This window comes from Rhopalosiphum maidis, chromosome 2, assembly GCF_003676215.2.
Source record: "Rhopalosiphum maidis isolate BTI-1 chromosome 2, ASM367621v3, whole genome shotgun sequence".
In the NCBI taxonomy this organism is placed as follows: Eukaryota; Metazoa; Arthropoda; class Insecta; order Hemiptera; family Aphididae; genus Rhopalosiphum; species Rhopalosiphum maidis.
In genome coordinates, this window is record NC_040878.1 from 7675859 (window position 1) to 7694071 (window position 18213).

General features: G+C 23.5%; 1 protein-coding gene across 2 annotated transcripts in view; it reads right to left on the reverse strand.

Annotated features, from left to right (window-relative positions):
- The window catches only part of LOC113553237 (G-protein coupled receptor moody), a 139522-nt gene extending 122422 nt beyond the window's left edge, over window positions 1-17100 (reverse strand). The window contains exons 1-2 of one of the 2 annotated variants that reach the window (XM_026956454.1): window positions 17029-17100; window positions 11627-11950 (exon numbers count right to left, since the gene is read on the reverse strand). In XM_026956454.1, coding sequence (XP_026812255.1) covers window positions 11627-11887 — 261 coding nt within the window. In that variant the 5' untranslated portion in view covers window positions 11888-11950; window positions 17029-17100. Of the gene's footprint in view, window positions 1-11626; window positions 11951-16868 lie in introns of both variants that reach the window. The other variant, XM_026956452.1, reaches the window with a different exon arrangement.
- Between the last annotated feature and the right edge of the window lie 1113 nt (window positions 17101-18213).

An 18213-nucleotide genomic window follows, 5' to 3' on the forward strand; every position in this document is an offset into this window, starting at 1 on the left:
ATAGCTTAAAAACAATATCCCGGAATTAAAAATCTAACAATAATAAAACAGCATTTCAAAAATGTATTTTAAAACAAATCATTTAATCATGAAAAGTATTCAAACGAAATAAATTTTAACTAATCTCTTATTTATACAGGTCTAAATTAATTTAAATTAGCTATTTTCATAGTTAACTAAGTAAAAACAAAACACGATAATACGTATTCAAAATTATTCAAATGGTTTTAATTTAAAATATTTTAAGCCAATTGCCAAGTACAATATTATAATCTATCATATATTTAGGTAATGTATTAATATTTAAGTAATCATTTTCATAGTTTGTTAAGTAAGAACAAAACACGATTATATTTATAAAAAATTGTTTAATCAGTTTTAAAACAAAGGAACTATACGTAGGTATAATATAAAAACACAATAGCTTATCAAATATAATACAATGTAAATTAAAATATTTTTTTATGTCCAGATATTTTTGCATAAATATATTTTGTAAAAATTCTCCAGTTGGTTTATTTTGTACATTCATGTTATTATTTTATAAATTTACTAAACTATATAATTGCAGATTTTATAACAAAAGTTTCGTAATAACCATTAAATCGAGAAATTCTTTTCTACTGTCATTAATAGTATAAAAACAAATACATTAATAAAAAGAGACATACTATATTTGTTCAAACAATTTATAATAATAATAAATAATATCTTTTTTAGTTTGAAAATCTTTTAGTAATTAAATTTAATGATTTTATAAAAAATAATATAAATTAATATTTATAAGCTTATGAAAAACATAAAATATTTTTAAATTTTGTTAAAGAATTGTATTCTTAATTATATTCAATAATCATCTGTTATTTAAAAAAAATCAAATAGTGTTAAACTTCAAACACCATAAATATTTGTTGACAAATTATTTTTTTAATATTGATTACTTTAGTATTTTTAAACCATTTATTAACTTGTATTTAATTATTTGTTATAGTTAAATGAAATATATTGTTAAATTGCATGCATAGGTATATTTATAAAACAGAATAACTAGACACTAATGTTTGTTTCTACGTAATAAACGTTTGTCAAATTAGTAATTTACACCTCACATAGCATAGGGTACAGTTTATTTTACCAGAAATCCTGCATTACAGAATATTTTAGCAATCGCTTAATTAGACATTTTAAAGTTAACGATACTTACTTCTAAAATAATGAATTTTAATTTTAATTTTAGTGCATTACTTATCGTGTTAAATTATCACTTATAAATTGAACTATCTTCGTCTAATAATATATAGGAATAATTATTTTTAAAAATACTTCATTAATACTGACAAACAAAAATATATAAATAATACATATCATTATAAAACCAATAAATTCATAGCTCCACTCAGAATCTAAAAATGGGGTTCGATAAATATATAATTATTTTAGAAAATTCAAATGCAATCGAACTATAAAAGTATAAACATTAAAAAATAATTATATTAACAATTCAAATAACCCATTTTTTTTCATTAAAAACCAAATTATATGAGTAATTTTACTAGTATACGTCTGTATACAAATAATATAAAAAAAATATATATTCGATTTCTTATAAATTGGTAATGAAGTCTTAATGTAGTATTCAGTTTAAATTTTTGCCATTTTTCTAATATATTTTACTTTATCAATAAAGGTAAATGTTTAACATAATAGAGTACCTATGATAAAGTAACTAGGGACAACCCTATATTATAAAATAACTTATTAATTATTATTTAAATTACATATAGTGGTTAATATTTATAAATAAGAATTATTTCTATTCGCAAACATTTGTGAAATAAATATTTCCGAATAAAATAAGTATAAATAAACGAATGGTGACTAAATGCTTAGGCCAATATAATCTATCCAACCAATCAGTTAATAAAATGCTGTTTTATTTTACTATATTTATGATAACCAGTAAATTTTCAAAAAAATCGATTTGTTTATAATATATTTTACTTTCGAGTACATTTTGAATGAGTCAAAAATATATTGATTTACTTCTAATTTTAATGATAAATGTCAAATTTAAATGTTTGACTTAACTCATTGTATGCATGGTCGAATTAACGAATTGTAAAAAATATACAATATGTACTATATTACTAATATTATAATATAGGTATAAACAATTATTTCTAAATATATCTTTAATTAGATAAAGTGTATTGGAAAAAAATTATCTTTTACAAATGATATGCAGAATTATATTTTTTTAAATAAATAAATAGCTTTGTTATATATGATATGGAAATAACTCATTTGCACCGCCATGAAATCGCTTAAAAATATTCTTATACATTTATTATTTATGAATAATTCACCAATTATATTTACTATAAAAATAAACCACGGTAAAAACTAAAAATGGAATGTGTTATGGACATTTTGCTCAACGTTCCAATTTATTTCTATTGTTTTCCTTATTACTCGTTTGAAAAATCAGAAATTATTTTAAAACATAGCAAAATTAAATGCCTGACAACCGTTTATAAATTCCTCTCTTTCTCGAAAACGGCTTATAAAAGTGTTTTTAGAGGAGTGATATTCTAAATTCAGACTCCCCCTTTTATTATATTTCCGCCAATGTTATCGGGTGGTGGAGACAATTTTTTTTTTTTTTTTGGCTCATGAATCGACAAAGACTATGTTCAATATTCATTGTTGCAGACGCCGCTGTTTGAAAAATAAAAGAAACTAAAATTATATCATGATATTATAGTATATATACCCATAGCTATCTCAGACCTCAGCCGTTAAACACAGTCTTTTCTTTGCTGTTGAGTCCAGTCGTAATGGATTACCACTATTTTGGAATCTGAATAACCGGAAAATGACATACAACTGTGCCAAATCATCGTTTAATGAGAGCTAAGTGCAATTTTCTCCCCTAAAAATCTCCTAATAAAATGTGTTAACGTAAGAACCGTAAATACAAACTGACAGCAAAGAAAAATGTGACGAACTTATATTTTATTTCCATACATTTTACAATAAATTTCCATAGTTAATGTATAACGTTTTTTAATGTAGATATAAAATAAATAACTATGCTCCAAACTAAAAAATAACAATATTATATTAAGTAATTTGCATAATAAATACAAAAATAAATTATTAAAATCACCACAAATCACAATCTATGAGTTAAAATGTATCAATACATACGGTTATAAAATTTTAACATGAATAATAGTGATTAATATACAATTTTACAATAAATTTAAAAAATAATTTCTATTAGCGATTTTGACAATCAGATATTTTGAAAGTAACACAACACTCATAAAAATAATCGATACCATTAATTTAATAAATATTTACATAAAATAAAATTGTGTGTGAGTTATAGAGTTTGAGTCAGAAAAAGGATGTTATGTTTGACTTTTATTAAGCGTTTAACTGCTATGAAAAAAAAACGGTTTATCGGAAATGTTTTCTTTTTTTAATTTGTCGTCAATATTGTAGTGCGCATAATTATAATAATCTGTAGCAAATTAATATGTTCTAAATGTTCATAATCAAAGCAACATAAAGAATATGTCTCGAGGATAATAAACAATATACCTGTTTATAAATTGTTTTTGTATGAAGAATTTATGTGGCTATGAGTGTTTTTTATTGTTTGTAATATATATAACCACTGACCGTTACGCATACAATATATATAGCTATACTTAGATGCTAAAGTATTCTTTAATAATATTACACGATAGAAATATCATAAAAATAACCAAACAAATATAGAGATATACTAATTTACAGAGAAATTAAATGCGTAATTTATTTAATAATATTCGAGTACGTTAAATTATGGTTTTGCGATTTTCCACGATCCGAAATAAAATAAAAATTAATATGAAAATATAAAAATACTAGTCAATATAAATTGGAACCTGACAATTATCTTCTTTTAAAATAAATGGTTTAATATATTTCAAACACTGATACATTATAAAAGTTGTCTAGTTATTTTTTAAATTATTACATCTTGAAACTTTTTGTACGCCTAAAAACATTGTTACTGTATAACAACAGCTTGTAATAAAATTAATAGTTTTACCTCATGTTTATGAATTAAAAATGTTTTTGTTTATTTTTTTTAAGTTCCTTTACAGTGAAAAAAAAGGATGTTTAGAAAACATGTGGTACAGTACAGCGTGTGGGAATAAATATGATTTCGTGAGAAAGAAATATGAACCCACGGATTTTAAACACCTATAACAAAATGTTATTATAGTGATGATATTTATAACTCTAAATGTTTATCGTAAAATTGGTAGAACATAATAAATAACATTTACTACACTACCTATATTGTTTGAAAATTTATACTTTTTTCATAAATTCATTATATTTGTTTATTATTCTTATTTTTCGTATAATTTTTTAATAATAATAATTAAATATCACGAGCTTACGTATAAAATATGTATTGCGTAGGGATTTTGTATATACAAATGTTAAACTATCAAACAAAAATGCTTCTAGTTTTATTAAATACCTACTAAATTTATTAAAAAGTTTTCAGTAAACGGGCTAATGTTATAAAAGTTGATCATGCTTTATTCAAGTTTTTTCATATCTGTCTAAAACTAAACCACATATTCGTTTAATAAAAAATAACCACTTTTTAAAACAATAAATAGACATAAATAATACGAATCGCATATAATATACGATAATTAGCAGTTGCAGGAATAAGGTACAATTTACAGACTATATATTAAAATAAATATGACGTATATATTAAATGAGTTGTATACATAAGATTAAAAATGAACTATTGGCATTTTACACTACTTACAATCTGGCTAGGCAAACTATTGACTAAGTAAAACATTTATGATAGATAGAAGGGAAATAATTAATAGTAACATTGTACATTTTAGTGTAAAACAGTTCAAGTTACGCCGTTACTGATCTGTATGAACTTTAACACATGTGTTACAATTTACTTTTAGAAATTAATTATAATAATAATTGTACATATTAAAGTTTACCTTAACTTTAGGTCCTTAAGTAAAAATTGTATTTACAGTCTTAGTGTTGATATTTAAAATATAAAATTTAACATGAAATGTTATTCCAAAAAAAATAATTTACTAAAAACATTTAGTAATCAATCTTTACGTTAATGTTGCAGAGTAATTAAACCTCCATTGTTGACGTATTTTTTCACTATTTTCATTAATCATCAAACTTCCTTATATTTCGTACACAAACAAATATATGTATGCATATTGTATATTATATTTATACGAGACATTTAACTCAAATCAAAAAATTACATTATAACTGTCGAAAATAATCATCGTTTTGATTTGTTAATTCAGTATATATTTGGACATTCTATCGGCGATTTTTTCGCGCCATATTAAACTACGATAATAATAGTATTAACGTAAACTGACCGCGTCGACACGTTAGCATAGAATTGTCAGAAAGAAATTTAACACGTATTCTCCTATATGTATCATAATATATATTTCCACACAAATATAGAATATAGTATTATATGTATAATATATATATATTATGTTATATATATATACGTGTTTTTGTCTATATATATTGTATATTTTCTAGGGTACATATTCGGTATGTTTTATGTAGCTCGTTTATGAAATTTTCGCACATATTTATCTATTATAAACTATATATACACACTTCAATATTTACGATGAATCCAAAAAAGAAACCATTACCGACGACCATTTTCATCGGGGTTAACGCTGAATACAAATCAAACACTCCTCTTCTCGACTCAAACTCTATAACACACACACACATACACGTATGCACGATAATGATTCCTACTCCATCGTATAAGGCAACGGTGTGTGTGTGTGTGTGTGTGTTTACTGTACATACGCCCGTACGATAGCAGGGTGCGAATTACTGTCGGCCATATTGCGTTGTTTATATGACGGGTCTCGGGCCTCGTCTTCGGGTATATAATTTAATATGATACCGAAAGTTTATCGTCATCCCTGTCCGGTACATTCAACTGCCCTACCACCGAGATGAGTTTCGGTCACTTGTACATTTCAACTAAATTTTTTTCTGATTACAACACCATGTATCCAAGTTGATGATAAAAACAAAATTAACGACCACAATCCATACGACCATACATTAAGCGCAACGGGTAAAATTTAAAATTTGTGCATAAAAAAATTCCCGTTTTTCTGTAGACGTTTAAACATGAGATATCGAAATGATATATGCGAGTTTCTCTGGGTATATTATAAATTACGCACAAACAGCTGTTTTACATTTTGGTTGAAATTTGATTTACAATGGATTTATTTTTACCATTTTTACAGCAATATTGTTTTTAATTTATATATTTTTAAAACAGTTTTAATATACATTTTAATTGTCTTTTATTATTTAATATATTATATTCCAATAATTATGCTAGTTTAGTAAATCCCAACCAGGGTGGAGATTCCTCTCAGGGAGGAATATAGTGATGATGAAATAACGAGCATTTTGTCGTTAAAATAATTATAGCATTTTACAGTCAATAAAATTAAAAACAATCTGTTAATTTTTCGGACAGTCACCCATCGATAATAATTTTATGAGTATTTTATAATTATTGACTTCTTTTGCAAGTAATCTAATATTAATTTGTTATTATGATTATTTCATATTTGTATAATATTAAGTTTTTTTATATAACTAAAACAAAAAACAAATATTTTAAAAGAGGGGGCGTGAAATTTTTAAAAATCTACAAAGGGGACATACAAACATCTGATTTATAAACAGATTTAAATAACTAACAAAATTGGTATGAAAAAAATGATCTATTTTTAAATATGCATTGAAAAATGTAAGGTAATGCGTTTTAATTTAATCAAGAACCTAATTATTTTTAACTATTCCATTTCAAATTCTTATCTTGAACTTGTCTCTAATTTAAATGATCTTGGGATAATATTTCATTATAAATTAAATTGTTCTTATCACACTGAATTATTTAAGAACAAAGCTATGCGTATTCTTGGTTTTATCAAATAATCATGTAAGGATTTTTGTGATATTTTGCTTTAAAAATTCTTTATTGTTCTTTAGTTCGTTCAAACCTTGAATATTGTTCACTAAATTGGATAAACAATAGGTCTAAATAAAATGATAATATTGAATCTGTACAAAATAACTTTTTGCAATTTATGTCTTTTAAATGCAACATATATATACATAGGCCACCGCATGGTTCATATAATAATATTTTAAATGATTCAAATCTTATTCCTCTTAAAACTAGGCCCTTAGAGTTGCTCTAAAAATTTCTCTATAAATTAATTTTTGGCTTGATTGATTGTCTAGATTTACTTTATTTAATCAACTTTAAATTAATTTCTTTAACACCAGAAATCCTGAGCTTTTTTATCCTGTGTATTCTGATAAGAACTATATGTTAAATTGTCCTGCTAATCTATTAATGATTACAGGTAATAGTTATACTTTTAATTTTAACTAGTTATGTTTTTTTTTTTTATTGTCTTACACCAGCATTATTTTTTGTACATTTCTCATTATCAATTGTAATCTCTTACTGCTGTAATTTTAACCATTTTGTATAAGGACTCCGTCCGTTTAATTTTTATTAATAAATAAATAGAATATAAAAAAAAAATTGAGAACCACTGAGCTAGTGACTCCGTTAATAATTCCCGGAAGATGACCACCTTGGAATCTTAACAATACACCTGCTATATCCTACCAATTAATAATCGTCGATATAAAAATAGTATCTATCTAAAAATCTTTTCTAGCATAGAAAAAAAATTGCTCATAAACTACCTTTATGAATACTTAATATTTTAAAAACATTTAATAATTTATAAATATTATAGAAAACCGATTTCAGGAACTAAATATTATTCTACATTAAGTAGGCACATGATAAACACTCAAAATGTATAACTGGTAACAAAATAGTTGCACCATCTCTACGTTACTATGTTACTATTTACTAATAAGGTTTCCGTATCAAAAGTTTTTTCAGTCAAATTTTTAACCACCAGCAAACAATTAACAAACCACGGGAGTTCTAAAAACTTCACATTGCTGTTATATTTCAACTAATCAAACATACCTATCTCAAATATGACAACCTTTCGAATTAATTAAAAATACACCGAATTCATACTTATATACATACGAGATGTTTTCTAATAACCCTAGGAATTTGAAAATTTTTGTACATCTATAGTATAAATAGAAGCTTTTTTTATTATTTGACTAAATATATTTAATTTTGTAGGTACTTACATTTAATATAAATTATTCGATGTAACAAAATCTAAATACAATTAAATAGTTTTAATTTTAAGAATATAATGTAAATATATTTAATTTTTAATGAACTGTACATATACATTTTAAAGATGTTTAACTTTAGCTAAGAATATAGCTTAACAATTTATACTTAACACTTAGCGATTTTCTTACGTGTCGTGGCTTTATTATTATTATATATTTTAATTTTAGGATTTAAATTGGTTAAACAATTTTTCAGACCTAAAGATGGCTAAATTAAATGTATATTTCTGTGTTTTGTCATAAATTTATAATGAATATTTTTTGTTTAACATTTTATATACCTATTGTAATTTTTCATTCTATTGTATTATATTAACTAATAATAACTTATTAATAGATGTAAAACAAAAGTTTTAAAACCTAAATATTTAGATAATTTAAGAATCTCCAATATTATTTATTAATCTCCGACATTCAATTATATAAAAATATGACTTAACTCTTTTATCCGACAAAACAATTTGATTTCAATCCAATCGTATTCATAATCACTGGATTATAATTATTTGCGTTAAACGACAATGAGTCAAATATAATATTATAATATTTTATACTTTCATATTAAAGTATAATTCTCATTGGTTCTTTAATATTTTCTTTAGCGTAATATTTTATGATATTATCATTACTCAAAAACAACAACTGTTTACAAATCAACGTTAGTTGCCGATTGTGTAAACCCATTAATTAAATTTGCTTTTATACTACGCGTTATTTTCCATAGACAGTTTTATGAGTTTTTACTGTGTGCTGTGGTTCGATAGAAATGTAATCCAATCTACGCTGTAGTATACGAAAAATTGAAGAGTTCTCTAAACATAGTACAACTTAATTTGATTATCAAGTGATTCCCAAGTGTTTTTATATGTAAAACTTTATAAATTTGTCATTTACAATGACATATTATGACTAAACATAGAAAATTCATTTTTTGTTCTTATTTTAAGCTGAATTACAGTTAATAATTAATATTCATATCGCTGTAATCAATACTTGAATTACTCAGCATAAAATTATTTCATATTAAGTAAACTTATACATGAAAATCGACTAAGCATGGATAGAAAATAAGTTAACTCTAATATAGCTCTATCATAAGTCACCACTGTAAGATCATTATAACTTCAAATTGTTTAATTTAACCTAACTATATAATATTACCTTTTTTAAAACCAGGAAAACGCGGAAATTAGTGGTTATTAGGTTAAAATACCTAATTATATCCGACATCCATTACTGATATAGGGATACTGAATAAGTACTTACTACTCTATAAAGATAATAATTTATCTAACTCCTGTATCAACCTAGCTGCTGCCAATAAACTATAATATTATACAACCGACAGATCGAAATCACCTACTTTTAATTGGAATAAAATTACATTTTCGTCAATAAATTTCAGAAACGGTCATCTGGACCAACTCCTACGGCCATCGCGGCCGACCATTCGCAATACGTTCATTACTGCCGAGAAATCTTAAGCACTAAGATCATTTAATAGCAAAACCGTGTATACGTTCTAGTACGGTTGTTGCGGCACCATCAGCTTCCGGTCTAGAACGGAACCAACGACGACAACGACCCACGACGGCGATTCAAAACCGACTCAAATCGTGCAACGACTGATGATGTTCTTACTACTTGGAGACGTTACTTACCAAATATTTAATAACCAACCTACTCTAACCGCTCATAGTTTATACGCGTATTTATTATTGCATTTTTTAGCTTCCTATGATCTACACAGAACATATAATATTTATAGCAATACAAGTGAAATCAATAACTATATATATTATCACGACAGCAGCAGTTGTCCAAACTAAGTCTGTATTATTATTATAACTGTGGTATTATGGTTTATAGCTCTGGACGTTAATATAAATTCTACGAATTTCTATGCCAATAATTTTAGTCAAAAAAAGCCATTCCCCCATAGGATTTAAATCCTTTAAGACAAAGGTATATTAAAATGTATAACATTTATAACTATTGAAGTTATTTTCAAATGACAAACTTTAAATATTTTTATTTTCTTACTGTGTGTGATTTATTAGGAATGCATTTTTATTCATCCTCGACTATTTGTATAAAGTGTTTAAGTTTTATTACTGTTTTAAAAAGGTTTATAGAGACGATAAAAATTGCATTTCCTTATTTGTGTTACCGATAAATTACACTTTATTTAAATGTATTTGATATGATTTATTTTCTAATACAATTTTAAATCGTACTTTTATTTTAATCTTATAAATATAATAAAATTACAATGCAATAATATGAACAATTTGTATCAATAAATCAATCCAGGACTGTTATATCCAACTATATCGTTGACATATTTAAAATAACTATCCTCTAATAAATCTATAAATGTAACTAAATCCGTTACGCAATATTATGGAAAGGACAATAATGAACAATGTGCATTTAAATAATTCACTTCTTTTTTCAAATTAAAATTTTTTTATAGTTATAATATGAATTTAATCATCTGATTAAATTATTAATGTATTATTAAAATATATCATAATATTATACACATGTATATGGTAAATATATATAATATATTTATATGGTAATAATCAATAAATAATATTTAGTATTTATATTACATTAGTATACCGGATGATCTATTTAATAAACAATTTATTTTTTTAAAACTACAAATGTTTTTGAAAATATTTTATTTGTAAATTCAAGTGGTTAAAAACATTTTCTTAAAAAAATATTTCACAGTTTTTAATTTTTAATTATTTTTTTTTATTGTTTTAAGGAATTGAAGTATATAAAAAAACTCAAAAGATTAAATACTTAAAAAAGTGATAACGAAATAGTAAACAAAAGTTTTTCTAAAAAAAATATTTTGTAAAACTTAAAATTATGTAAAAAATATTTTTAAAATCGTTAGTATTTTCTGAAATACTTTATGAGTGTCTTATTGAAAATATACCACTCCGTATAGTATAATCGTATTGTTTGTATATAAATATGATTATATACTACATATTACATAATACTATAATATTATAATATGTAATTAATAATTAAACTTTATAAAAAAAATATATATTTAATCCAAAGTATATTCTTAAAGATTATTTATAATAATATATTTATAAGCCTAATGGAATTAACCAAAAAAATCTTTATCAAAATTTATAAAAAAAAACTAGGTTTAAATTTTTATTAACTTGTAAATAATAAGTTTTATAGACTCAACTTATCGAAATACACTTACCTTTTTGCATCTAAACAAGGCAATGATGGTGATAAGATTTCCAGGCACACCAACCATCATATAAATTACACAGCATATACTAGCAAACGTTAAGAGGGCAGGCGAATATCCTTGAAACAGTTCTGTCTCCAATTCATTTTGCCAGTCGTGGTTGTTAGCAACTTCCGACACATTCTCCCGATGATAATCATCCAAACTACGGTTTTTGTCTGTTAGACCATTGTTTGTGAAAAATCGATGCATAGCCCAGTCTCTGATCATTGCGGGTTTAAATTCAAGTCATTAAGACATAACGTTTAGCAAACGATAAGGTTTCATGATAACCTGTAAAAAAAACCACAAACAAAACTTTATACAAGACGAAAAAAATATTCTATATCATGAAAATTTTTAAAAAAATTATAAGAAATACTACATTTTTAAAATGCTCAAATGAAATATTTTCAATTACAAATTTAAGTCAAAAAATTATTACATTATTTTGATTAGATTTAAAATAAACATAACTAAATACGATATAGGATGAATAAGGAGTCCATTATAACTTTCTGGTAAATTTCGTTGTCTTTTACAAATAATTTTGTAAATCGCAGTAAAAACTATACCGATTTCCAACTAAGCTATAATATAATATATAATCATTTTGTATACACATAAACGCAATAGCAGTTTTTCAACTCGAATATTTAAAGTTCTTACGACAGTTTAAACTTCTAAAAAATTTGAAATCCTGAAAACTTAGATATCTAAATTGCAATCAATAAAGAGGCTTATGAACCTTTCAGATAACTATTACTGCATAAAAAAGTGATTTAAAAAAATAATTTTAAATATGTTATTAAACATTTAAAATGGCCGAGGACTAGCCTACGAATCTAAAACATTTGAAAAAAAATGTTAATCCTATGCAAAATATTGTATTTGATATGTATTATCATTTATTAATGTCTATTAAATATAGATTAGGTATAGTTTATAGTGTTTATACTTTATAATAAAACATTTATGCTTTTGCTCCCAAAAAATAATACATTAAACATATAATATACATTATGTCATGATTATTAATTTAACTATAATTATCCATGTTTTCTAACATTAATGGTAAATAACAAATATAATATTAATGACTAACCCCCAGTAATATGTATATTGTCAAGTATTTTATAATAAAACAAATTAAAAATAACTTAAAGCAATACAATTCAGTGTAAGTTATGCACAAATTGATTTTTTTCACAATCATCAACCGTGTATCCCATTTCATCATATAATTAATTTTCATCACTGCGCTTTGAATAATTTTAATTAAACAATAGGTAGGTAAATATAATATTTATTATAATTATGGACAAGATCCTAATATATACAAAGGCATAGTATAAGTAAATAATAAAACTTTAAATGAAATATATCACATATTTAACCAAAACAATTTATAAGAAGAAAGACGGATCTTCATTGGCGATTCTCATCGTCCTGGAGAGAAGATATTATACATATAGAAAACTTTCTACACAGAAAATTTATATCCACTATAGTATTCTATAATTTTTTTTTAATTGTAAGGAGAAAAAATTCAACTTAAACAAAAATGTGATTACACGCATTTAATATTAAAATATTTAGCATTAACGTAAATATATATATATATACATTATACATTATACATAGCTATGACAAAGTAGGTAAATAAAATATGCAATGTCATAAATACATTTTTATCATACAATTTATTATATACCTACATACATTAAGAACAAATACGTTTTCAAATTATATTAGTTAATAATAAGTTATTATTAATAACTATAATAAAATAAAAGTCTCAAATCATACTAAATTATCCTTAAAAAATCATATTTTCAACTTAAAATAGTATATAAATTTCAAAAAGTTATGTAAATATATATTAGTGTATACTTAATCATATTCATGAATTTTTGAAAATATTTTCGATGATTTAAATATTGTAATTAAATTTAAATTATATCAGTAGGTGCATATCACTTATGTACCATTATATTATTATATTCTTAATATATTTTGCAATTTTAGTATATTACAATAAACTTAAATAAATTTAAATAAATATTCTACGTAGGCACACTAATTATTTAGAACTGCTTACGTCAACTGTGAATGGCTAGATGCACCAATAGCATACAACAAATTTTAATTGTATTTCTATGGTAGATAATATTATATAATATTTTAAAAATAATATATATAGGTACCTACACATCTGCTATAAACATTTCTTAAATACCATGTCAGGATAAAGAAGAAAATGCCAGAGTACACTGTGGCAAGGTTTCAGAAATATTCGATTTTACGCACCATAGTAAGACATTATATTATAAATGTTATAAACTTATATTCTATGAACATTTATGAAAAGGTGTTTAGTTATTTTTACTACATGTTACTAAATAATCAAAATTTAATTTAATTTTATATGCTGCTTTATAGGTAATATATAATATATATATTTAATCAATTTACATTAATGTTTAACATTATAAGCTCAATATATAAATGTATACAATAAATAAAATAATTCTAAATCAAAATATATCATTAAATTGCTTTAAGTAGAACACAATAAAATTTAACTTACAATTTAGTAAGAAGGGTAGAATATAATTATTATCTTGTATTAAATTATCAAGTATTCGATAATCAAATTATAAGTTATTCAAAATTAAAACTTAATTAACCAATGTAATCATAACATTTTAATATTTAGCATATAATGGTCAACATTTGTTTAAAAACTCTACCATAATATATATTCTATCAAAATAATTAACCATCAATTTTGTTCATTTGTATATTGTTATCATACCAATTTATTTTTCGATTTTAAATAATTTTTTTGAATTTTCCAATAAAGATTTTGGGAAATTATAAAAATGACTTGCTTAAGGTACCATTTGTGGCCAATTTCAAATACACAAAGGTGATATACTATAAAACTTTAGTGCACTTTTTCTACCCTAAATACTATAGACAGATGTATAATGTTTTATTATTATAAAAAAGACAAATCATTGAAAGACTAAAAACAATATTGCTTCTATATTCCTTGAAAAATATACTCTACATTAGAATATCCATAAAAAAATGATATATATGTATCAGGTGATCTTTTACAACGAGATGGTGATCTCCTAATTTAATATACTAAATAGTCCACCACAGAATTTCAATCCATACAATTTATTTTTGTTGAGGTTAATAAAATAAATCAAATAGTTAAATAAAAATTCATTAAAAAATATTTCGTGTTTAGTCATTGACCACTGTAACTAACTTAAACTTCATTTTCATAGATTATTTATTACTGACATTCAACGTACTTGTATGATCATAATACAATTTTAAAAATATTAAGTAATTATCGACATTTGATGTAAATTTCATATTTATTTAATAACTAATAGGCTAGAGTAAAAGCATACTTTATCAACTTTAATAAGCTACAAAAGAAATGTGTGTGTAATAATAGTTTCTAAATATTTATAAAAAATCAGAAACTACACTTACACTTAAAAGGTTGAACTACTGCTGTATGAATGTCATAATTAATTAACAGTGAACCTCTATTTAACGTAATGCTCTATATAACAAAATATTTTACGGAAACATAACATTTTTATTCAAAAACATTTCTACTTAGCGAAAGAATTTCAAAAAAAATTTTTAACGAGTTAATTTTATATTATTTGTCCACAACAAATTTAATAGCTATTGTATTGTTACATATATATAAAGTACACACTCGTCTATGAAGTGCGAAAAATTTTTTAGTTAGAATGGTACAAAAATTATCCATTGTATTTCAAAATAGATATTTTTATTTTTATTAATTTAGTAATATTATATACACTAAAAATGAGTTTTTTTAAATTAAAAAAATTGTATTTCTTTTTAACAAATTGTTTTCAAAAACTTATTAAGTTAATTAATTAAATGTGGTTACGCTGTACATTTTTAATAAATTGTATAATTAAATCCTGTTATTGGGAAATATAATTTATAATCCAATATCTACCTATTCTACCTACTATAAATATGCTTCCATAAAATCATAAGTATTTATAAATAATATTAAGTAAATTTAAGTTAACTTTCTTCTTTATAGGTGCAATATAATCACATAATAAACAAAATAAGTCTAATTTTGAATTAAAACATTAAAATATTCAAAAAAATATTACCCTTAAATAATTTACAGTAAAAAAGGGGGAAAGAGAATTGTTATCGCCACGGGACCCTTTTTAAGTAATACGAGAAATCTGAAGAATTTGAAAACACGGTTTTCGAGTACCTACGTATATTTAAAATTCCAAAAATCCGATTTTAAATAACTGCATTATTGAGGAATAAAAGGAGTAAGCATATTGATAAATCACTCAGTATAATAAAACTATTTTAAAATGTTAAAATATTAATCGAGTATACAATTTGATGTGAGCATAAACCATAAATATAAAAATACATAAGAAAGAAAAAATTTAACTATTTAAAATAATCCAGTATTGAATGTTTTAATATAAATTTATTATTTTCGTTTTTCATCAATTTAAAAAATATACTTTGTACGTGGATGTGAAATTTAATATCACGTAATGAGATTTTATTTTAGTAAGTTTTTTGTCAGAGACAGAACTAATTTAAAACTAACAATTTAAGTAATATTAAAATGATACCTACATCTGAATATTATACAATATCTGTTTATAATATATCTCGTATGACACTCCCACAATATTTTTATAACCTCGTATATATAATTTAAATAAATTAGATATATTCAAATAATTAACATTTGTTTATTTATGATTAAACATTATAAATTCAATTGCTGATATAACATTAAAACAACCCCTTTATGGTATAGGAAATAGTACAATTTTGCGATTTGTATAATTTAGTAAATATATAATTAAATAGGTATTATACCTATTGACCTAATTTATAAGACACTTTATTTAAAGCCTAGTGTATAATATGTATCTTAACAATTTTGATATTGTTATAATCATTTAAATATAAAAATATTAAATTAATATAATAAAATAATGATAAATCAGAATTGTAGATATGCTTATTTCAGAAATATGATTAATACTTGTTTACATATAGAAATAAAAATTGATTCATAATTTACTATCATAAATTCTAATAACATGCATTATTTAAATTTATAACATGCATAATGGAACTATTGACTTACGTCGTGGGACTCATAAAAGGTATTTAATTGTATTGCACTTAAGAAAATTGTATTTTAGATTCGGTATATTTTGATAGAATACAAAATAATGTATGACTTTTCATGAAATGTTTGATTATAATAACAAAACAATTATCGTAGTAATTTAATATAAGAGTACCAAGGAAAAACATCGCGATTGATGTGTAAGTTTTTGAGACAGAGCCTCGTGAATCGGTGAATGACGTTTGAACCTCGGCGGCTGCGGCGTGACTACCATGTGGTCGTAGGGATTGCTCGTCGTTCTCGGTAACAGAGGGCAAAGACCCCCCTACCGGCAAACGCGGCGTTTGCGCACCCCAATAGCAGTCGAGCAAATAACATAAAAAGTATTATTGGAGTAAAAAAGATGTGAATGATCTGTTAAAAAAAATAAGGAAACAAAAAAGTTAGACAACAGTGATTTATATCGATATCTTATTTATTACCTATATATTTAAGACAAAACCATCTCCAACAATATCTTCATTTAATCAACGCTTATCTAAATCTTAAATTTAAACCTTAATTTCATAATCGAACAAAGTTATTAACAATTAATACTACAATAATAATACATCGTTCCTTGACTAGAATTAATTGATTATTGTAGTAAGATAAAGACCAATCAAGGACATTTTTATTACAGTTCATATTTTATCATCTAGTTTTTAATTATTTCAAATATTTTAATTGTGTCAAAAATCAAAATATTATATAAAACTTAAATTTTAATATTTATGACTTAGAGGATTATTCTCAAATAATTAATCATCTAAAATGTTTAAAAACTAGAAAAACCATGTATTCTTAATATTTCTATGTAAATTATAATAAGAAAATATTCGATAAAAAACATAAATATATTATAATAGTTTGCTGAAATTAGAATTTTTATTGTAGTATAATTTTATATCTTATCCTGGTAACTTACAATAAATGTATTAATATAATCAGCTTCTTATTGCAACTCCCAAATGATTCGAATCTAATAGTAACATTATTTTCATAACCAAAAAAAATATATTTAAAAAATCTAAATTTATTTTATGTTTATATTAAAAAACATTATTACCAATACACTGTCGCATACATTGTTAATTTCAAATAAATGTAGGGCTAAATGGAATATAGTTTACTCGAAATGGAGATATACCTAAATATACAAATTAATCACAAATATTTTAAAAACAACACTTTAAAAAATTAAACATTCCACTATTGCTTATATTTTGTATACTAAAACTTTTTCAAAAAAATAATGAAAACATTACGCTATTTATAGAAATTTTGAATTTTTTTGTTATATGATGATATTTTTTTCTTT